Consider the following 23,528-nt stretch of genomic DNA (forward strand, 5'->3'; position numbering starts at 1 on the left):
ACAACATAACAGTAGCATTTGCACACTGGACCATTCTACCTCAAAGTAAAACAAATCATTTTATACTAATTGCAAACTTAAACAGAAAGACCAGTCAGTGTTACTAGCCATAGCATGGTGTTTTCTAGGCAGCCTTACAGAAGTGCTTTGCCATTGCCTTTTCCCCTAATGAATTTCTCCAAAGTAATTTACAACACTGGAGTTACCTGGTGGTCTACCAGCCAAATCTTAACATGGCTCCACCCTGCCTGCTTCTGGGCTCTAATAAGGTCTGCCAAGTACCCGTTGAAAAATACAAACCCGTTGAGAAAACACTCCCTTTTTGGGGAACAGAAAACTAGTCTCTTTGGGAATAAAGTCCTTCTCCCTGAAGAGCTAGTTTTCCGCTTTCGGGGATGTTCGCTTTAGGTAAGTGATATTTTAAAACAGGGGTCTTCAAACTTGGCCCTTTTATGACTTGTGAACTTCAACTCCCAGAATTCCTCAGCCAGGTTTGCTGGCTGAGGAATTCTGGGAGTTGAAGTCCACAAGTCATAAAAGGGCCAAGTTTGAAGACCCCTGTTTTAAAAGGTCATTGTCCCTCTTGCGCTCTAAAGCTGTAATTGTTTTATTCCGCTACCTCCGATTGACAACTGCTTTTCGCTCTCCTTCCCCATGTAGTGCCCGCTATCCAAATGCTCTTCCCGAAGGCGCCAGTTCCTCGCACACCCCATTCCGATCAGCTGCCGAAACTCCCCAGGAAAGGAACGCCGCGGCATTCGCAGGCAACACGTGATTGACTCCCACTCTGCCAAGCCCGCAGCCCATTTTCCGCGTCTCTTCACGGCAAGAAGGGAAGGCGTCCTTGCAAAGTCCGCCTCCTCCCCTGCTGCAGTTGGCTGGAGCGGCGACCAATCCGATCCAGGGGTTTGGAATCGTCGTTCGCGTAGAACCAATAATCGATAAACAGGCGGGCAAGCATTGGAGGCGGGTGATGTCAGTTTCCCGAGTTTGGGCGGGGTTTATATTTAACCCGCCCCCCCACCCCTTGCTCAGCTCGCAGCAGCCGCTTGTCGGTCCCAGCTTTAATTATAAGCCAGCGGTTGTAGGGAGGAGAGGTGAGCGAGGTGGGAAGCCGGATAGCGGAACCCAGAAGTGGAATCAGGAAGCCGAATTGGGATGCAGGTAGGCTCGTTCGCTGCTGAAAGGGAACTAAGGCAAGGTACTAAGTGGTGGAGTAAAGATGCCTGTTTCCAGAAGAGGCTTTAAAAGTATAAAGCAGTGGGAATTGGAGTGTGTGTGTGTTGGGGGGTTATAAATGTCTATTCAGTGGTAGGCTTTTCCCCCCTCTTCCTGCTGCCTCTTTTTTTTCCACAGTCGCCTTCTCTTTGCACCAGGGACTTGTGTTTCGGTGCCAGGACCAGCTACGGAGCCTGATTTATTTTGGATAATGGCTGTAGATGCTGGTTAAAGAAATGGAGTCCACATTAAAAGTAGACGGCTCTTCACGTCTTTGGGGGGGTGGGGCTTACAGTCGCTTGTGGGTACCACTTATAGGGATGCAGTTCTTTAGGGAGGGGAAGATTTTGTTGATGGCAGAGTGATACGGGAAAGGGAAGGATAAGCAGGTTAGGATGTGTGTGTCGAGTAACTGGGATCTTTCCCTGGATTAGGATGTTGTCAATAGGGATTAGAGTGCGATAAGGACCATTAAGGGATGTTTCTAACTAGGTGAAGTGAATCTGACTTTCTGGTGGAAGATGTAAAGTCATACACAAATATCAAGGCCTGTGGATGGGCTGCTAAGAGATGCTAAGAAAGGAAAGAAGATACATTGAGATAAGACAGAATGTCACTTTCAGAAAGTATTTGTGAAACTTGATGATAGCATATTAGATTATCTTTATTTCATGTGACAATGATTAAGAAGCCATTGCCTAACTCATACATAATTTATTAAAAGGGAATGCTACACATCTCTGGGCGGCTCACAACAATCAATTATAGTAAAATAAAGAAAAGATGGCAAGCACAATGAAGTGATGGGTCTGACTCTTCCCTCACTTAAAAGCTTAGGTGAAGACAGCACATTCCAACTTTCTTTAAATATAAAGTTGGATCACATAGCTGTCTGAGCGCAAGTCTGCCCAGTGTTCATTCCTTATGCATGAACTTTCAGCCTTGGATTTAAAGTCTCTTGAAGGCCCTCTTTCAAAAACATGTTATTTATTGCTTATACTAGCATAGCAAGTTCCCAGGTTTGTTTAATAAATCAATAAGTAATGCCAATTGCAAATAGAACATAAGGAAGCTTTGCAGTTTCAAAGTTTAATACAAAAATATTATGCTCATGGACCAGTGGGAGCTCATATATACTTACAGAACTTTGACAATATGACTGGTTGATGTTCAGTGGGTTTAAAAATACTACCTAATGACAATATAATTGCTTTTAGAATTTAGTAAAAAGCAGTTTAAAATATGTTGGGCTATGATGTGTTGAAGTGACCTGTTACCTGTAGGATTTCTTGTACACATATAAAAGTAGCTCATTAAACCACTTCACTAAGTTAGTGTAAGAATTTGGGGAACTGCACCTACATGAGAAGTTGGAGAACTAAAGCTCAAGGAAACTGTTACCTGGCCCTGTTAATATAATGAAACTCTGGGTGTTTTTATATAGTGCACTAAGTCATACTAACTTAATCATGATTTACTCATTATTATTGATGAATTAATACAGCATACTAAGTCACAAAACACAATGGTAGGTGTATATCTTTTAATTTATAGCTGGGTATTTGCACATGTTGGTCTAAAATGAGATTGGATAATTTGTAATTCAGTGTATTGCTGTGTAAAGCTTGGATCCAAAGTTTATTACAAACTCTTCTAGTGTGGTCAATCTATGTTTTAGTGTGTTGCGTGAGCTTATGAGGTAGGGTTAATTTAATAAAATATGGATTAGAGTGTTTGCAAACAGGGTCAGAAAACAGAACATGGAACTTTAGGCTGTAAAGTAAAATTTGTTCACAACAATTAACTGTTGGAGTAAAAAAGTGTCAAGCACACAGCACAGCAGAGGGCAGTAATGTACATTCATTAACACATTCATGTTTCTGTTGCATCATGTTTCCCTACTTCTATACTTATTCCAGAGAAAAACTGTCAAGAGGTTTGGCTTCATGTCCCCAAAATGCTCCAAAGATGTAGCTTGTCTACTACCTACAACTTCAACAATATTCATTGGCTGAAGTTACATTAGGTCACTAGTGTACACAACAAATACTGTAATAGTCTCATCCTCTGCATGAAATACATGTATGGAAGCTGTCCTGGTACTCTAATATATAAGGATCTTAAATGACATTTAACATAAAAGAGAGAAGTAGGGGCTGGGCAGATAGGATGGTGACAGCACCTTTACATCTGCTGTTATATTGCCATATGTATGCATGTAGGGTTTTTTGCTTTTTACTAGCATAGGGAAAGTAAAGCTAATACATGGAACGGAGAACAAAATGAAATGAAACAGTTTTTCTGTAATTATTGAACATTTTGTCTTTTCCATTTTTCTGTATTTAAGGTGAGACCAGTATAATCCTTGAAGAGTCTATGAAATACTTGGTCATTGCTAACATTGGACAAGCTTGCAGTGTAAGCCTATCCAGGGACTTCATGCTGCTTTAAATAAAAATCTTAATTGACCTCGGTTGTAAAGTGCAAGATATCCTTTCAGAGAAAAGGGCGGCTCTTCTTACAGGCAACCAATAACCTAGTTGCCCTACAAGAACACGAACTTGGAGTTGAGAGACAGCAAGATGTTAGCCAAGCCTTTCATAATCGCCTAGAGTCACATACCAGCATGTCAGCTCTGACAGAACTAGCATTCTCCATTCTCGAAAAGAGGTAATATAAGAATTTGATTCTCAATAGTAGAAACTGACTTACAAAGCTGAATTCAGATTTTATTCTATTTATCTTGGTTGTTTATTTTAAAAGCTTGGATCCAAATTCATTTCATGCTATTTTTAAAGACTTTTATACAAAGTGCCTTGTTGAAGGATCTCTCTTCTCCACTCTGAAGAGCAGCTGAACTGTTTCTAGCAGTCACAGTGAAACAGACCCTGAAATCAGCACACCACTTTGGATTATGTTCTGGAAAATTGCAGACCAAAGAAATCAATAATCCGGGTGTTTTACGTTGTGTTTTAAGTGTGCTGGATATTCCTTGCTGGAAGTTAAATTACAGGAAAAGTAAACCATAGTGGATTTGATTTGATTGGAAACTATTGTAGTTTCTCTGCTGGCTCTTTGTCTGGCATCTTCAGTTCTGAATTGTGCTTGATGGGGGTTTTTCTTAAGGGTGCCAACCTTTCAATTAAGGACAGAATACTAGAGTTGGGGGACTTGGCTTCTATGTACCAAAAGCCATATCAGCTTAACCCACAAACAGAAGTCTGTTGTCCTAACAGTTGGCTTCAGTACTACATAACAAAGAACTACATAATTGTGCAACATAACGTTTAAGATGGAACTAAAAGAGGCTCATCATGCCAATGGAGTGGTGCTGCCCATAGTGGCTGGGCCTATAGACTGTCTATCCAGTCCTGACCGAGAACATCTCGTTGAGTCTTCTGATTTTTTAGAACCAGAAGGAGGACGAGGCATGGAAGTGGTGGTGATAGAATCCCGAGCCAATGCAAAAGGGGTGCGTGAAGAGGATGCCCTGCTGGAAAATGGCAGTCAAGCTACTGAAAGTGATGATACTAGTACAGACCGGGGTCCAGAACCAACCTCTCCTCTCAAAGAGACTTCCTTTTCTATTGGTCTACAAGTCCTTTTTCCATTCCTGCTGGCAGGGTTTGGAACAGTAGCTGCTGGGATGGTGCTGGATATTGTGCAGGTAAGACTGAACTCTTTCACAAAGTACGGTGTGAGATCCTTCTGAGTCTGTACTGCAAGTGGCTTGATCCCATTCCTTGTATCAGCTAAATACTAAGCAAGCACTTAAAAGTTTTGCTTCAAGTTAGTAAATAGCACATTCTAGAGTCAGACATACTGCTGTTATTCCTTAATTGATTCTTAAATAAGAATCCCACCTTAAGGATTAAAGGGGAAAGAATATTTGCAGTTCCTAAATGAAACTCTATTCATTCTTTATTCTCCTATTTGTTTATGATCCTTCTTATAATTCTCAATTTTAAGCAATTCCAATAAGTTTATATCTTTTGTTATCAAGGAGTATTTTACAATACTTTCAGGATTCTCCTCAAAACTCATTTTAAATAGAAGGAAAATGTTTTAAATCATTAGAACGTTTTCAGTATTTTCTTTGTATCTTCAAAATTGTCTATCAGTTGCAGTAATTTGTAATTAAGAAGCCAGTGATCAAAACTAGTAATGATTTAAATATTGACAAATCAGAGCAATTGCTAGATGGCCAAAAGACATCTTACAGCTGAGAATTCAGAAGCATCCTAAAGTTTTTGCAGTGTTAAATACTCATTTGGCAGTGCCCAAATTCCTCTTTCTGTACAATAAATATTAAGGCAAGCCCAGCTGAGGCTTCCCACAGATGTTGAAATCCTAGCTGACATGAGAGTAACCCACTTTTCAAATGAAGTAACTGAATTTCTATGATTCCAGTGTCACTGTCCTCTGAATTACTGGGCAATGAGAATTTGTGATTGGGTCATATTAAAGTTCAGGATTATTGTTTGTTTATTCAGGAGTAGATCTTTGGATTTGCAGAATCTAACTTGTGACTTTTATTGGAAATTGTCATTGGCATACTATCATCAAGTGATCTTGGTTTTAAGTGTTATGTCCAAGGAATAACAATTATTTCTTAGGCAGTTATAATATTTCCTTTTGTTACAACATCTATTCAACTGAGCCAGCATTAAATACTATGTTCAGGAAAAAAATGTACTTTTACAACCTTTCTTTCCACAACTGTTAAATGAATCATTGCAGTTAAGTTAGTAACAAGCTTGTTAAGTGAATCTGGCTTTCCCATTGACTTTGCTTGTCAGAAGCTATCAAAAAGGGATCACATGAACCCAGGACACTGCGGCTGACATAAATATGAGTCAGTTGCCAAATGTCTGAAATTTGATCATGTGACCATGGGGATGCTGCAACTGTCATAAGTGTGGGGAAAAAACAGTCACTTCTTTTAGTGCCATTGTAACTTCGAATAGTCACTAAACAAACTGGTGTAAATCAAGGACTACCTGTATTTCTAGCATCTGTCAGACATAGAGCTTGAATAGGAAATTCTAAAATACAGGATAACTTTTATAGCTTGAGATCAGGGTCTAATGTATCCTTGAGATACCGTATATACTTGAGTATAAGCCGACTCGAGTATAAACCGAGACCCCCAATTTCACCCCCAAAAACTGGGAAAAGTTGTTGACTCGAGTATAAGCCGATCCGCCGTTCTGCAAGCCTCCGCCGCCAGCAGAGGCTCGATCCGCCATTTTGCAAGCCTGAATACACAGGAATACCCTGTGTGGCCGCGGCTCTTGGGGAAGCCCTGGCTGTCCGCTTCCTCGCTCCACGCTGCCATTCGGGGCCCGCGCGTTCCCTGGGCAAATCGCGGCGCCCAGCAGGCGAGGAAACACGCCCGCTCCAGTCGCCCCCCCTTCCCTCAGGAGACGCGAAGCAAGTGACCGCCCGGAGCTTACCGAGGACTTGCGCGTGGCCGAGGCTTCGGTGCTTCCAGGATCGCGCGCACCTCTCCCAAGCCGCCGCCGTCCGGAGACCTGCCGAAGTTTGGGGAGGTTTGGGGAGGTGCGCGCGCACCTCCCCAAACCTCCCCAAACGTCGGCAGGTCTCCGGACCTCCGCGCCCTGCCTGCCTGCTTCTTTCCGCTGCGGAAAGAAGCAGGCAGGCAGGGCGCGGAGGAACGGAGACCTGCCGACGTTTGGGGAGGTTTGGGCGCCTCCCCAAACCTCCCCAAACGTCGGCAGGTCTCCGTTCCTCCGCGCAGACCTGCCGACGTTTGGGGAGGTTTGGGCGCCTCCCCAAACCTCCCCAAACGTCGGCAGGTCTCCGTTCCTCCTGCCGACGTTTGGGGAGGTTTGGGCGCCTCCCCAAACCTCCCCAAACGTCGGCAGGTCTCCGTTCCTCCGCGCAGACCTGCCGACGTTTGGGGAGGTTTGGGCGCCTCCCCAAACCTCCCCAAACGTCGGCAGGTCTCCGTTCCTCCTGCCGACGTTTGGGGAGGTTTGGGCACCTCCCCAAACCTCCCCAGGTCTCCGTTCCTCCGCGCAGACCTGCCGACGTTTGGGAAGGTTTGGGCGCCTCCCCAAACCTCCCCAAACGTCGGCAGGTCTCCGTTCCTCCTGCTGACGTTTGGGGAGGTTTGGGCGCCTCCCCAAACCTCCCCAAACGTCGGCAGGAGGAACGGAGACCTGCCGACGTTTGGGGAGGTTTGGGGAGGCGCCCAAACCTCCCCAAACGTCGGCAGGTCTCGGACGGCGGTGGCTTGGGAGAGGTGCGCGCGATCCCGGAAGCACCAAAGCCTCGGCCGCGCACAAGTCCTCGGTAAGTTTTTTTGTTGACTGGAGTATAAGCCGAAGTGGAATTTTTCAGCCCAAAAAGTGGGCTGAAAAATTCGGCTTATACTCAAGTATATACGGTACTTTTCAGACGCTTTGCTCCAGTTTTCTTCACCTTCCAGTGAAGGGAGATTGATAGCAATGAACAATAAAGCTTTCTTGGTTGAAACATCATAAAATGGAATGTCCCTACCTAAAGCAGTTGAGCAGTGTTTTTTGTAAAGTCATTTTGATTACAATGACTTTTTTTGTGCTTCAGATTAGCATTTTGAACTGAAACCCCGTGTTTAGATGGTCTATCTGTAACCAGATGTGTGAAACAGATGTTGATTTTAAGCTGCAATTTCTTTTATGGTGCTTCTTTATTTTATACTTGTGGACTGCCTTGAGTACATATTGTCAGAAAGCTTATATAAAAGCTATGAATAATATTCCAATATCTTAATAAGTCATAGTGAGATGACTTATTTTGAGATCTAAGAGCTATGTTAGGATTCAGAAAAATAAAACGTTTGAATAGCTCAGCCTTTAACAAGTTGAAGGAAGCTGTAGGTTTTTTTCCTGAATGACCTTTAGCGGAAGATTGGTCAAGAAGACTTTAAACTAACAGAAGACAATTTTTCTTAGGAAAAGTAGATTAGGCTATACAAGTACAAGCTATTAAATTCTAGTGGTTAATTTTTTTCAGGCATGCTAAGAGCTAACATTTCTGTTCCTGCAGCTCTGTTCATCAACTCCATGAAGCCAAAATTCCTGGTATTATGAAATATGTACAATTTTATCCTTAATGGAGAGAATCCTGGGCAAAAGATTACTGTGATAGAATATAGTAATTTAGCACTGTGATGAATAGTGGCTCTGTAATGATCAGGTTCCCCCTTAGCCATTTAAAGATCTTCAAGTATCTCTTGGTACTAATCAAAGATTGGTTTGCTAAAGGGGTGTGGTAAAGACATGACTTAAGATGGTTATGCATAAACACTAATTCTGAAAAATACAGATAGGAGAATGTAAAAGGACTTTTATCTCCTTGTGAATTGATGGATAATAGGTATTGTTTATATAAAGTGAATTGTATTTCTATTTTGAATACAGTGAAACACCTCTTGAAGCATGTTTTGGTTGTCTTAATGGAGATGGGAATCCAGTGTTATTTCAATTTGAACCAGTTTTTCAATTTGATGTGGAAATTCTCTGAAGAACTATAATATACAAATTATGATTTGATCATTTTTTAAAATGACCTGCAAGTAACCCACAATCCTACTTAACTTCTGATCAGAATTTATAGTATTTGGGGACCAGCATATAAAAGAGTTGCTTTGATCACCAAAGCATGCTTATTTATTGATAAAATGTTAGAACTGTGTTGAAGCTGCAGTACTGCTCAAGAGCACTAAGCTAATGGATTGTGAGGCACTAAATTTCAGAACAGGAAAAGTTCTATCCAGGGGGTTTGTCTGCATTAATACCCACTTACCCTCCCACTGCCTGACTCTGGGAATGGTTACTGAGAAATCTGTACTATGGTTTCACAGGTCATGTGCTTTGGGTATATCAGGTTTCAGTGTTACTTGCTATTTAGAAGATGCCCTTCCCCAAGTAAAAAATACATAATTCATTATTGATATTTGCAGTGATCTGTGAAAATACATGTAAGATAACTAAGGGAAGATGAATTTGTTAAAGTTATGCCAAAGGTTGATTTGCTGTTGTTACAAACTTGTGTCCCACGTACACAAAAGTGGCATGCATGGCATTTCTGTTACTTACAGAATCTTTCTATTTATTTACCTAATTTTCCTGAGACACAAAGCTGAACTACTGTCTAATGGTTGTAATTTTCCTCCTATTTTGCTTGTAATGATCACTCATGGGAGGTGAACTGTAAATAATGTATTGCCTGAGGCAGAATAAGTGCAGTTTATATTCTCTTTCTTCCCTTCCTCTCCCTTCCCATCCTTTTGAGGTGATCTTGAACTTGTCTGGTCTTTGGATGTTGAAATCAGAATAGATTTTCTTTTATGGAACAAATACAATGTTCTGTGAATGGAAATTGAAGAGAACCAACATGTGATTACAGGAATAGGATGTAATTAATACAAAAATGCAAAATTGCTATTGAGCTAGTCTTAAGAACTAACAAGTATTAATGGTTCAGTATAATCCATATCTTTTTATTTATTTAAGCATCTCATGCAGATAAATTTCAGAAATAGGCCTGTACAGCCTCTTAAAGCAGCTTGGATATTGATATTGATGGATTTTTATATGTCAGATAATTTAGATCCCCTTTAGAGGCAAAAGTGGTTGATGAATGAATTGGTCTTTGTTGATAGTACCCGGAATAGACAATGTGTTTTGAGATTTTCTAGTCACAGATTACAGTAGAAAATGCATAATTTTGAACAGATCTGACTTTAGCTAGTTGAAAATTGCATAAGGATAAAGGGAAGGGCCTGAAATATATGGACTTGTTATTGGAGGGCCATACATCTTTTCCATCCTTTTCAATCTAAGACAAGTCTTTTCTCTTAACTATCCTTAGAAACTACTAATCATTTCACAGCTGAAAAAAACATGAAATGTAAATTGAACAATTAAATGTAACAATGCATTCTAGGAGTTGAAATTTCCCCTTTCATCAAAGTATTTTTTTTAACTGTAAAACACCGTAATTCTGAATGGATTCAGTAGCATACAGATTTAATAAATATGACCACAAATGTTGTCAGACAAAATCCCACAGTGCTTTCATGCATGTAGAAACCAAGATATTCAACCAAGAAGTCTTCACTGTAGTCTTACATAATTCTCTGCCAGTCAGTGCTAAAAATAATCATTGAGGTAGAAGAACTTGTTGGCTGCAGTCCATGACTTTTAAAAGACTGCACTACAGTGGGTAAAAAAACATCTATAGAGGTCATGGTTAAATACCCTCTTTCTATGGGTAAAAAGTAACATTAAACTTTATAGATATCTTAAAATTTTCAATTTTAACTGAAAAAGCTGTTTTTGAAGAACAGGTCTCTGGAAAGAAAATAGTCTGTGGTTTACTGAAAATGTCACCTTCTTGCCACTTTCTCCTCGGAAACGGGGCCTAGAGAGCTGCTGGAGGTCCAGCCGATCCGAATCCGACCGATTGCGGTTAAGAACCTATATTAGGTCTTATCTCGCTGCGATGAGGGTGGCGAGGTGTAATTACTTCTCCACCCTCATCGCGTCCGCAGATAATCGCCCGGCCGCCCTGTTTAGGGTGACTCGCTCACTTCTTAATCAGGAGGTGAGGGGGGATCCCTTACAGGGTCGTGCCGAGGAGTTTGGTCAGCATCTGTCGGATAAAATCGCTCGGATTCGGACCGGTTTGGACTCCAGCTGGGCAGAGTCTGACGATCAGGACACGGGCGGTCTTGTCAATGTTATCTGGGAGGAGTTTGATTCTGTGACCCCTGAGGAAGTGGACAGGATTATGGGGAGGCTGAGCTCCACCACATGTTTATTGGACCCGTGCCCTTCCTGGCTGGTCTATGCAGCTAGGGAGAGGACACGAGGCTGGTTCCAGGCGGTGATATCTGCTTCTTTGAGTGAGGGTAATTTCCCCACCGTCTTGAAGGAGGCGGTGGTGAGACCCCTCCTCAAGAAGCCTGCCTTGGACCCAGCTGTGTTGAACAACTTTCGTCCAGTCTCCAACCTTCGCTTTCTTGCGAAGGTTGTTGAGAGTGTGGTGGCGCATCAGCTCCCTCTGGTCCTGGATGAAGCGGATTATCTGGATCCATACCAATCGGGTTTCAGGCCCGGGTACAGCACGGAGACGGCATTGGTCGCTCTGGTGAATGATCTCTGGAGGGCTCGGGATAGAGGATGTTCCTCTGTCCTAGTCCTATTAGACCTCTCAGCGGCTTTCGATACCATCGACCATGGTATCCTGCTGCGGCGTCTCAGGGGATTGGGAGTGGGAGGCACAGTTCTTCGGTGGTTCTCCTCCTATCTCCTGGGACGTTCGCAGTCGGTGTTGGCAGGGGGGCAGAGATCGGCCCCTAGGTCTCTCGTTTGTGGAGTTCCTCAGGGGTCGGTTCTCTCGCCTCTCCTGTTCAACATCTACATGAAACCGCTGGGTGAGATCATTCGTGGTTTTGGAGTTGGGTATCATCAATATGCTGATGATACCCAACTTTTCATTTCTACCCCAAACCACCCCAGTGATGCCCTCGCTGTGATGTCCCGTTGCCTGGAGGCGGTTCGGGTCTGGATGGGGAGGAACAGACTTCAACTCAACCCGGACAAGACTGAGTGGCTGTACATTCCGGCATCCCGGGACATTCAAAATGTTCCATCCCTTTCTATGGGGGGTGAGCTGTTACCCCCCGTGGATAGGGCTCGCAACTTGGGAGTCCTCCTAGATTCACGACTTACCTTGGAAGATCATGTAGCAGCTGTGACTAGGGGGGCTTTCGCCCAGGTTCGCCTGGTGCGCCAGTTGCGGCCCTATCTGGACCGGGATGCCCTGTGTACGGTCACTCATGCGCTCGTGACCTCTCGCCTTGACTACTGTAATGCTCTCTACATGGGGCTTCCCTTGAAGACCACTCGGAGGCTCCAACTGGTACAGAATGCGGCCGCGAGAGTTGTCTTGGGAGTTTCCCGGTACTCCCATGTTACACCTTTGCTCCGCGAGCTACATTGGTTACCAGTTGTCTTCCGGGTGAGGTTCAAGGTCTTAGTGATGGTTTTTAAGTCCCTACATGGCATGGGTCCGGAATACCTCGGGGACCACCTGCTGCCGGCGTCAACTCCCCTCCGCCCTGTGCGTTCCCACAGAGAGGGCCTCCTCAGGGTGCCTCCAGTCAGAGAATGCCGGCTGGTGGCCCCCAGGGGGAGGGCCTTCTCTGTGGGCGCCCCGGCTTTGTGGAATCAACTGCCGGTGGAGCTCCGGATGTCACCGGATCTCCGCTCCTTCCGGCGCGGGTTAAAGACCCACCTGTTTGAACAAGCTGGCCTGGCCTGATGGGGAGTTAATTTGGGTTTTAAATATTTGTATATTTTATTGTTTTATCTTGGGCATTAATTTAATTCTATTTTAACTTTTGTAGTTTTGTATTTTTATCATATGCCCTGTTCACCGCCCTGAGTCCCTCGGGAGAAGGGCGGTATAAAAATTTAATAAAACTAAACTAAACTAAACTTTTTTCTTGCTTTTTACTGGAACTTAATCAGAACTACTACTGTCCAAGCACAACTGACCTGTGTGGGAGATAGATATTGGGCCATAGATATTGCAGCATAGGAACTAAACAGGATAATACTAAAAGTAATAATTAAGTAAAGGTAAAGATATCTGCATCTCTATGTCAGTGTGTGTAAAGTAAAAACAAAATCTCACTTTGAAAGTACTGATATATCCTGGCCTGGCAAACACCAACTTGAAAAGAATTTCATGGTGGAAGTCTTATTGCTAAGGCGATGTGTAAATTCAGCAACTATAGCTTAATCAACAAGCATGATTAAATAAACAGTGGCTTATTGCAATGTGTGAATCAAGCTATTATGATAGAAACCAATGATGAAGATTTAGACAAATCTAAGAAAGATAAGAATATCAGTGGTTAGGCCTTTATAGGTAGTTTGGGATAGAGGCAATAGGTTATTCCATATAGTTGTTGAGGAAAAAAGTAGTTGTGTCATATCCTGTTTGTGGATCGCGCATAAGCATCTTGTTGGCTGTGAGGACACAGAAGGCTGGATTAGATCCAGCACAGCTCTTTTTGGATTCTTAACTCAGGGATCCATTCTTACTGGAAAGTTAACTTTGTGTTATTTTGAAGGCTTTATGCCTTCTCTGTGGCCTTTGTGGTTTCTTTTCTATTCCAAAAACTCTTTGCTCTGTAATTATCATTTCTGAAAAAAAACCATGTTTTGCCCTTTATATAGAGTGTTCAAGTTTATCCTGGAAGGGTCAGGATAAAGGGACAGGATGTTTACAAGTCTTTGGATAGTGGAAATGAGTTTATGTCTGTTAATTACCTCAATTTTTCCTTTGTGTATGTAGGTTTTACTTGGAATGTAGATCCTGTAATCTCTTTATGGGAAGAAAGGCGAGACATAATTTTAAAAAATGAAAATAATGCTCAGTGTGGGGGAAAATCTCTTCTTATTGCTGTTTCTGATCTAGAGTTCTGAACTACTATGTTTGACTCCTATCTACACCAAATCTCATAAGCTCCTATCTACACTAAATCTCATAAGCTGCAATTTTATCAGTGTTTACATGCTCAACTCTGATCAGTAAATTTTACTCCCAGGGCCTTGTAGACCAGATTGTAGCTTTAATCACTTTGAATTCTGTAACTAGACCTTGACTACCGAGAAGCAGGTATTATGTGACCAATTTTGTCCTATTTGGAACTCATGAAACATTGGTAGCCAGATGTTATTTGGTGAGATTTTAATCCTCTATCATGAATTGAACTCATGAACCTTTGAACTTTAGATGTTTATATAGATGGTACTAACTTTAGGAGCTATTTGGGATTTGCAGGAAAGAAAATATAGAATCTGTTAGAATAGTATATATACTTTACCTTCGCTTAAGCTATCAGAGTAGGGAGATACAGATGTTATGTTATACCATATAAAACTTCACACACAAGGTACACCATAGTGTATCGTTCATATCTCTCTGCTCTAAAAGCTTAAGAACATAGATGTTCTAGATCGTCATTTCAAAAGGATGATGATTGCTCTGTATTAAGCAGGAAACAATTTTCCCATGCCCATTTTTATACATTTGTTGCAATTGATTCAGCTTCTTTAAAGCCAAATAAGCCTTAATAATTAGTCATGAAGTTCTTACCCATTGCAAAAGATTCTGTGACTCATTCCACACCATGTATATTCTATTGCCCTTTTTCAACATAAAAATAATTTATTCTATTTTCCAAGCATAGCCAAATATCTTCTGTTCTAAGCAGCAGAACATAACAAGTTAAGTTCTTTTTCTGATAACCAGTCTGCTTTGGCAGAATCTTTTGGTAAGTGTTGAAAAATCTTAGAATTTCTAATGATATATTTCAAAAATAAGTCCTTGCTGAACAATCTCTTATTAGAACTTGATGATTTTCTTGGTTTTATAGCACTGGGATGTCTTCAGGTATGTGACCGAAGTATTTATCCTGGTTCCAGCTCTCTTGGGGCTGAAAGGGAATTTGGAGATGACGTTAGCTTCTCGCCTTTCTACTGCTGTGAGTATTTTGATCATTCGACAGGCAAACAGCCTTCATTTTCTAACTTTTTTATATAGAAAGAGCATTTGTTCCAGAGAGATTTTCTGTGAACACATTTTCAAGCAGTATCGGTCACCTCAAGTAAAAAGTTAAACGACTACATGTACTCTTACAAGTGAAGATTATCTACATTTGGGATGTATATGTATGCAACTGTTCTCAGTTTCACTAAGGAAGCATTATAATGACCAGTGTTTTAGAACCACAGTATTATTTTCTACCTTGTTATGACATAACTTAGTACTGCTAGGCAATAAGAACATAGACTGTGTGTAAACAGGTAGTGTATTGTCACATATTTTCTCCAGATGTGGACAGAATAATATAAAAACAGTGTCTTAGATTCCCAATTATCCTTGCCTTCCCATTTGATCCCTGTTACTGCAAAACCTACTTAGATTTAGAAATTTAGAAATTCTTGTGAAAGGTATAAGGCAGACATGTCAAACACAAGGCCCGGGGGCCAGATCTGGCCCGCGAAGTGGTTTCATGTGGCCCGCGAAGCCATCCTGGAAACAGTGAGGGAGCGTCCCCCACTGCCTTGGCCCTGGCCCAGAGACCCCCCTCCTGCCAGAGACCCTCAGATCTGTCCCACTCCTGCCCAGGCCCCCATAGGCACCCTTGATGAGAACAATGTAGACCTGGCCACGCCCACCCAGTAGGCCATACGCACTCTAGCCACGCCCACCCAGTAGGCCACGCCCACCCTGGCCATACCCACCCGGCCCCCTGAGGGCAACCGCAATGCTGATGCGGCCCTCAATGAAATTGAGTTTGACACCCCTGGTATAAGGTATAGTTGGAGGAGTTCAATAATGAAAGAATGGAGGCAAAGAGCGTGTCAGGTTTTTTTAATGATGTAAGTTCACATTTTGCTAATTTTCACCTTTTCTCATTTTCTTTCTTTACTTTTGGGCTTGATCTCAAGTTCCAAGATCACTGATTGTATGACTACCTCTTCTTCTGAAATATGACTGATTTGATATTTTTGTAATTTTCCAGGACTTCTTAACTGCCATTATGTCAGCATACAAAAGCACATTCTACTTAAATTTTAATATTTCTGTCTATTTAATTCTATAAGGTTGCAGAATTCAGAGTAAACATTTTCCTACTGAATGGAGCAGTTAAATATTCCTTAAATCAATTTATTCTTTGCCATATTTTCCCTATCCCTATTTTCTGTACTCAGAAAATATCAGGTGTAATTATATCATTGCCAAGATAATCTACTTCAACCTTTAGAAAACCTGTCAATGAAATTGGTGTAACCAACATTAAACAGTAATAGTAAATTTTATTATAGTCATTGGCCAACTCAAAAGCAAATAAATTCTGAGACAGTCAATAAAAAGCATAGTAAAACATAACGTAGCATTGATATAATCAAAGTGTAATATATGGAGTAGATTCAGAGAAAGCTGATTAGATAGGGAATCATTGCTGAAATGGCACATGTGTAAGAGTGATATAGCAAAATATTTGTTACAGCTTCAGAAGTTTTTTCATCATAGGGGCCAAATCTTGGTTCAAATGGAATAGCAATGATAGTCACCAATGATAAAGGCCAGTTAATCAATACAACTGTCTTACTACAGTTTTAAACATTTGCTGTAAGAGAACTCTAGTAGAAATGTAATGATGTTTGGCTTTCAGTGGCTTAGGTCATAATTTTACTAAGCTGTGGATTGTTAAGTAAGTCACAGGGATTGTCATCATATAATATGTTAACTTAAAACTGTTACAGTTTAGTGAGATGTGTGAACCCAGCAGCCAGTAAATTGTCTGCCTGTTTATAATGTATGAACCCAAATAGCAGATTAATTTGCACTGGTTTTGAGATACATCTTCAGTTTGTACTCATGGTTTGAACTAACATTGCACAAATCTATAAATGGTGATTCTGGGGATATGAAATCAGATTGTCTGATTTTGGCAAAGTAGGACGTGACTACTCAACCATTGCAGTTGATAAAGTATGGTTTATCACTTAATGTTACATATGAATGTTGTCAAGTATGGCTTATTCCATTGGCCAAAGTTAAAAGTAAACACAGCTTAGTGCAATACAGTATACAAACCTATACATGTAACTCTGGTTATTGTAGTGTAGAAGATATTCCCCAACATTGAAGACTCCATGTAATCAGCTCTTGCTACTTTCTGCAATTGTTTGTTTGTTTGTTTGTTTGTGGCAGTTAACAGATACCCATTATGGGGAGGGCTTTGGCTTACCCTATACCAGGGGTAGGCAACCTTGGCTCTTTTATGACTCGTGGACTTCAACTCCCAGAATTCCTGAGCCAGCTGTGCTGGCTCAGGAATTCTGGGAGTTGAAGTCCACGAGTCATAAAAGAGCCAAGGTTGCCTACCCCTGCCCTATACAAATGCTACAACTTTAAATCTACTATAGAACTCTACAGTTGTTTCTTATTTGTCCTTGACTGAAGAACTGTTTCCTTCCTCAGTCCTGCTCGGAGCTGTGCTTCTATGGAACATGAGTCACAGTGTGACCACTGAAGCTCTTGCTGAAAGATGCTGGCAACAAGAGGAGCTTGGCTGGGAAACAAACAAAGCTTTTTATTCTCTCTCATCCTCTTCTTGTTGCTCTCCTCTGCTATGGGGGTGGGGGAAAGGCGTGTGCTATTACTGCATTAATATGTTGGATGGGGGAATTCCACATACGGAGACCTGAATGCTTCCTCAGCATTTAAGTCTGTGCAGGAAGAATGACTTCCAGCTTACGACTTATACTGAAAATGCATCAAGTGGGATTCAAAGGTGTTGCTCTTTTTCACAATAAGATTTTGTGAGTTTGAGCTGGCAGTAAGTTGTGACCTCAAAGAGTATCTCTTCTGCCTTGAAAGGACGTAAATATGTCTGTTGAAGTTACATGAATCCCCTCTTAATCAAAGCCATCCAAGGGAGGGTCAACAGCCATCAGAAGTATTTTGGAGTGGCTTTTAAAAATCAGTTTGCTTGATCTTTATGCTGTATGCAAAAGAAGCTTAGAATTACTTCCAGGTTCTCCTTTGTTGTGCATTGACACTTCCAAAATAATTTTCTTTTGTTAAGAAAGGAGAACACATTCATTCTGTACAGGAGATGAAGCGTTTGTTTTTGCCAGTAGCCAAGTTATGTGGATCACTAACCTAATTGCAAGAGAACAAGGAATCCCTGAGCCAAATTCAACAGTAGAACTAAATACAATTTTGTAAGCTGAATGACTTGTGTCCTATCTTTCTCTTTGGACCTTGCCAGATTTGGGACTGCCAGCAGCTTTATGTGTCTTCTCCTCTGAAGCAGTTTTGTTGCTGGTGATGTTTTCCTTTCTATTTCTACTGGTGAAACATGAGAGAAGCATAAATGAGACAAAGAGCCAGTTCACCTAGTAGACAGGCAAACATAAATGTGAAAAGGGGAATTATAGAAAGGTCTGGTAATAAATCATTCTTAAGCCATTGATATAACATTGTCCCGTTGCCATGAGTAAGTGCTGCTCCTATCCTGATGATCTTCATACATTCATATGACATGATTTAAGATTATGAGCTTAAGCCATTATATTTTATCATGGCTTGTTAACAAACCTTTATGAATTATGCATAGCCCTAGTGAGTTCACATTGAATATTAAATTTTAACCATGCCAATATAGAGTGGAAGTGATTCATGATTGATGGCTGCTTTAATGGTTCTGTCTATATCAGGGCTTTTCAAGCAGTGGTATGGGTACCACCTGTGGTACATTGGCACCTGGCAGGTGGTACGCGACCATCCTAGAAAAGTGGCAGGGGGGGAGGGGAATGAGGTGAACTGGTGGCAGCACTGCACAAGCCTGAGCGAGAGATGGCTGGAGCTGCAGGGCTGTCAGGGCTCAGCGGAAGCACCAGGATCAGCATTTCTTCGGGGCTGTCAGGGCTCAGTGGAAGCGCCAGGATCAGCGCCAGGCTCCAGCTGGAGCTCGGCGCTGATCCTGGCGCTTCTGCTGAGACCCAGAAGAGTGCCAATCAACTGGAATGTTGCAGCATCTCCAGGGTCTTGTGATTTACATTCAGATGCTTGGCATATTTCATTCATATTTATGACGGTCACAGTGTCCCAGGCTCATGTGAAGTGACCAAAACCTGCTGCATCCACCCAGCAGACGGGGGGGGGGGGGAATAAAAACCAAACACCCACCCCCACTGCCAATCCTCAACAGAAATGCTCACAACAATGAAAACTTCGGACAGGAGGAAGAGCGCCGCCAGGTGGGCAGGCAGGTGTCTTGCTTGGCTGTGGCTTGGGGGGCACTTTTTTCAGTGCCATTCTAACTTCAAACAGTCACTAAGCGAACTGTTATAAGTCAAGGACTATCTGTACTTCGTCACTTTTTTCCTTTTATTTTTTCGGGTCATCAAGTTTTTGACACCTTGCTAGGCGACTGGTGGTACTCGGATGTTGCCATATCCTAAAAGTGGTCCAATGGGTGAAAAGGTTGAAAAGCCCTGGTCAATATCCATCTATCTCTAGCTATATTCCATTTAAATCAAAAACAAAACAGGATTTCACTGGTTGAAATACTGGGAGATTAGGTTGATGGCTGTAGAGCAGGGGTCTCCAACCCCCGGTTCATGGACCAGTACCAGGCCATGGCATGCCAGCAACCAGGCCGCACAAAGAAGGAAAGCTTCATCCTCAGGATGCAGGCAGTATTCAAAACCACACCCCCTCCTGTTTGCGGAAAAACCTCTCTCCACGGAACCAGTCCCTAGTGCCCAAAAGGTTGGGGACCTCTGCTCTAGAGGTAGGGCACTTATGGAACTCATGATTTTGAATAAAAATAACAGTAATAACAGTAATTAAGTGTATTTGTGATACACACATATACATATATTCATACAGTGTGTTTAGACTTGTAAAAAAGAGAAATCTTTGGATATCAGTATACTAATTCAGATGACATTAAAAGATTAATGTGTAATTGTAAGCAAGGGTTTCTCCAGCATGATAGATGGAGAATCCATGAATGGGTTAACTCTGTCTTCCCGCCCAATTAGACTACGTCAGTCAAACTTGCCACACCTCTCCTGGGCCAGGACATCTCCCAGTCATGACTTTGTGTGTGTGTGTGTGTGTGTGTGTGTGTGTGTGTGTGTGTGTGTGTGTGTGTGTGTGTAGAGTGAGAGAGAGGAGAGAGAGAGAGAGAGATATTGTGGATTCTTCAATTAGATGCTCCAGCCTTATATTTCTCTCAGAAGCCCCAGGCTGTTCTTTCACGGCACGCTAGTTGCGGCCGCCATTTTGAATTACGGCTTACCAGCAGCTGGCCAAGAGAAGGCTCTTCGTCAGAAAGCCTTTTTTAAGCTGCCTTTTTAAGCGTGCTGATAGCATCAGAGGCACGCAAAGACTCTCAGAACTGCCTGCCTTCTCTCCTGAATTAAGGGGGAAGGACAGGTTGCTTCTCTTCTTTCACTATCAGCAGTAGCGGCCGCCATTTTGGGTGCCACGTTCGCATTGCTTTTCCTCTGAAAAGTCTTGTGCAGCCTTCTTTGCTAGCTTCTGAGAAGGGGGGGAGATTTCGGGGGGGGGCAAAAAAAGAAAGAAAGAAAGAAAACAGACTTCAAAGGTGCTTACCTTGCCTTCCAGCTCAAGGAAGTTGGTCCCTGAGCCTCTGGTCAGTTCGCAGGGGTCCTTTTCCAGGCTCCTCCTCTCACAATCTTTGCAGAGGGTTCTGAGTTCAGATCCCTTCTGACTGTAGCACAATCATTGTTTGCCTTGCCCAAAACCTTTCAAAGTGGATGGTCAAGTGCAAGAGGCTTCAACTGTAGTGCTAGGCCTCAACCTGCTGTCTCATTGTCCATTCCAACAGAAGATGTGTGCTGGCCGTGCCATTCTTGGCCTCGCCGCCACCAACTAGGACTAGTGAGCTGGCTGTTTATCACTGAGGTGATCTGTTGCCACTAGGTCTCTACATGTGAGCTGGCTGTTTATCACCGAGGTGATCTGCCACCACAGTAGACTTGGCCTGTGCTCCAAAGGCGCTTCAACTGGTCTTAAGTCCATCAGGAGCTTTGCAGGTGTGCCAGTTATCTATTAAGTTGGTCCTGCAGCCACCATTGCCATAGAGTATTATCGATCCCTGGAAGTGTCACACAGCCTCAGATCAGTACTCTGCTCTGTTTGAGATCCCTCTCAGCATTCCACTGAGATATCTCCCAATTGTGATGATAGACAACACCGCACCTCAGGCTTCACACGGTGCCCCCAACACTCCTGCGCAATCAAAGCATAAGTCCTCCAAACCAGAGGCTGCTGGAAAGCTCAAGGCCAATGCCAAGGCCATCTCTGGCAAAAGGTTCTCCAAAGCGGCAGAGAAAGAGGCCAGCAGGAGGCACCAGGTCTTAGAAAGGCAGTTTGCCAAGGCCCAGAAACAGGGCACGATGGGCGCTGAACAGGTCTCTTCTCCTCTGGCAGAGGAATCTGTATTTGGGCCACAGCTTGCTCCTCCTCCCTCGTCTTCCCAGAGGGTCTGGTCTCCGGAGGGGGATGATGATTACCTTATCTTCCCAGGGCTGAGCAGGAGCAGATGGTTTCCTTTACCCAGGGACCAGCTATCCAACTGAAACCCCCAGTCCCAAGAGCAATGCAGCCCAGGCCTGAGGCCACCTTTACGCCCACAGCAGCTGGGCTTCGGCCCTCAGAGGCGCAGGGAGTGTGGTCGCCAGAGCAGTTTCAGGCTCTGATCTCCCAGGCAGTCGCCCAGGGATTGGTCTTACAATGTCAACAAAGGTATGCACCCGAATCGGTGGCCTCAGTGACACCGCCTTATCTCCCCCAGTTGGGAGCACCAGATTATTCTGACTCTATTTCTCCCGCCCAGTCTCCTCGCAGCGGAATATCTTTTTCTGAGGAGTACGACCCGATGGAAATGCCACTTTCGGAGGATGAGGATCTTACTCCGGACCCTCCTCCCTTTGTTGGTCTATTCAATCCGGTGCTCTTTAAATCTCTGCTTCATAAGGCCAGCGCTACTGCTAAGATTGCTCCTGACCAGGTTCCACATCCTGTTCCGTCCACCAGCCAAGACGCAAGGCCGGTATTTTCAGAGCATGTGGTCACTGAGCATCACATCCCATCCCCCTCTCTTCCTCAACACGGTACAGAGGCAATGGGGACCACCTGGCACTTTTCCCTCTCCAGGGGGGGACAGAGAAGAATCTCTTTAATGTTGACCCGGCCTTGTCGGAAGTGCTAGAGATTCCTTCTGTGGATGAACCTCTGACTCCACTCTTCTCCTTCACGGTGTCCGGTGATATGGCAGAGACCTTGAAGGCGGAGGACAGGAAATCTAAACTTTCCTTCCGCAGGACCCACCAGGCCTCAGCATGGTCAGTGAGGGCGGCCACATCTACCTCTTTCTTTGCCATAACCTCCCTTCTCTGGGTCCACCAACTTCAGGCCAGAGTACCCCTGGAGGAAGTCCGAATGCACCAGGACTTAGCCAAGTTAGTGGCTGCTTCGGAGTACATGGCGGACGCATCTCTACATGCCGCCAGGTTCTTTTCTAGGGCCATAGCCTCCAGTGTTACTTCTCGCAGACTCCTGTGGCTCAAACACTGGCGAGCAGATGTTAAATCCAAGTGGCGCTTGGCGGCTGCCCCTTACCCTGGTGGTCAGCTTTTTGGGGAGGCCTTGACACCTTATTTGGTGGAAAACAAGGACAAGCGTAAGGTGATGTCTCATCTTCTTAGATGGGCAGATAGACAGCTTACCCCATACGTCCACAGACAATTTTTCCAGTCAGGGTCAGGATCGGAGTTTGCTCAGCCACCCCCCATCCCTTTCCTCCCAGGTCTGACCGTCAATTCGACCGACCGGGAACCAGAGACAGACCCAGGTCGCAATTCCAAGCAAAGCGGCCCTTTCAAGGCACGGGGGGCCATCCCTTCAGAAAGTGTAAATGACTTCAGGCCGGTCTTCCCAATTGGTGGCAGACTGACATTGTTTGTTCAAAAATGGGAGATCACCATCACAGATGCTTTGGGTCCTCAACACTATCAAGAGCGGTCTGTCCCTAGAATTCATGCCCGTCCCCCCAGAGCACTTCATTCCTTGTTTGCTATCAAAAAATGCAGTCAGGAAGGTTCTCATGTCAGAGGCTATTCAGCACCTGTTAGAAATAAGGGCCATAGAACCAGTCCCGGATGGGCAGCTAGGAAGGGGGTTCTATTCCATCCTCTTCGTCGTTCTAAAGACGTCTGGAGGATGGAGGGCAATACTCGATCTAAAGGGGCTGAACGCTCATCTCGCATACAAGAAGTTCAAGATGCAAACACTACAGTCCATCTTGGCCAGCATCAGATGGGGAGACTTCCTGACGTCCATCGACCTCACGGAAGCATACCTTCACATTCCCATCCTTCCCGCCCACCGGAGGTTCCTCAGGTTTTGCTACAAGACTCACCATTACCAGTACAGAGCCTTACCGTTCAGCCTTTAGTAGGCCCCAAGAATGTTTACCAAGATCTTGCTGGCGCTGACCACACATTTGAGGTCCGTCCAGTATGCATCCAGTGTTATCTGGATGACATTCTCATCCAGTTCCTATCGGTCCAGGTGGCTCAATCGGACCTGGCTTTGTCTATCAAGACTCTCCAGGACCACGGGTTCTTGGTGAACTTTCAAAAGAGCCAGACAGTTCCCTCAACCCGCCT

The 23,528-nt window shown here is 43.6% G+C and overlaps 1 protein-coding gene across 1 annotated transcript in view; it reads left to right on the top strand.

The window, feature by feature from the left end:
• Positions 1–1,076: 1,076 nt before the first annotated feature.
• The window catches only part of SLC41A1 (solute carrier family 41 member 1), a 44,408-nt gene continuing 21,956 nt past the window's right edge, over positions 1,077–23,528 (top strand). The window contains exons 1-3 of the mRNA XM_081325417.1: positions 1,077–1,164; positions 3,566–4,885; positions 14,681–14,788. Coding sequence (XP_081181543.1) covers positions 4,511–4,885; positions 14,681–14,788 — 483 coding nt within the window. The 5' untranslated portion in view covers positions 1,077–1,164; positions 3,566–4,510. The remainder of the gene's footprint in view (positions 1,165–3,565; positions 4,886–14,680; positions 14,789–23,528) is intronic.

Source organism: Vipera berus, assembly GCF_964194415.1.
Source record: "Vipera berus genome assembly, chromosome: 3".
Lineage (NCBI taxonomy): Eukaryota > Metazoa > Chordata > Lepidosauria > Squamata > Viperidae > Vipera > Vipera berus.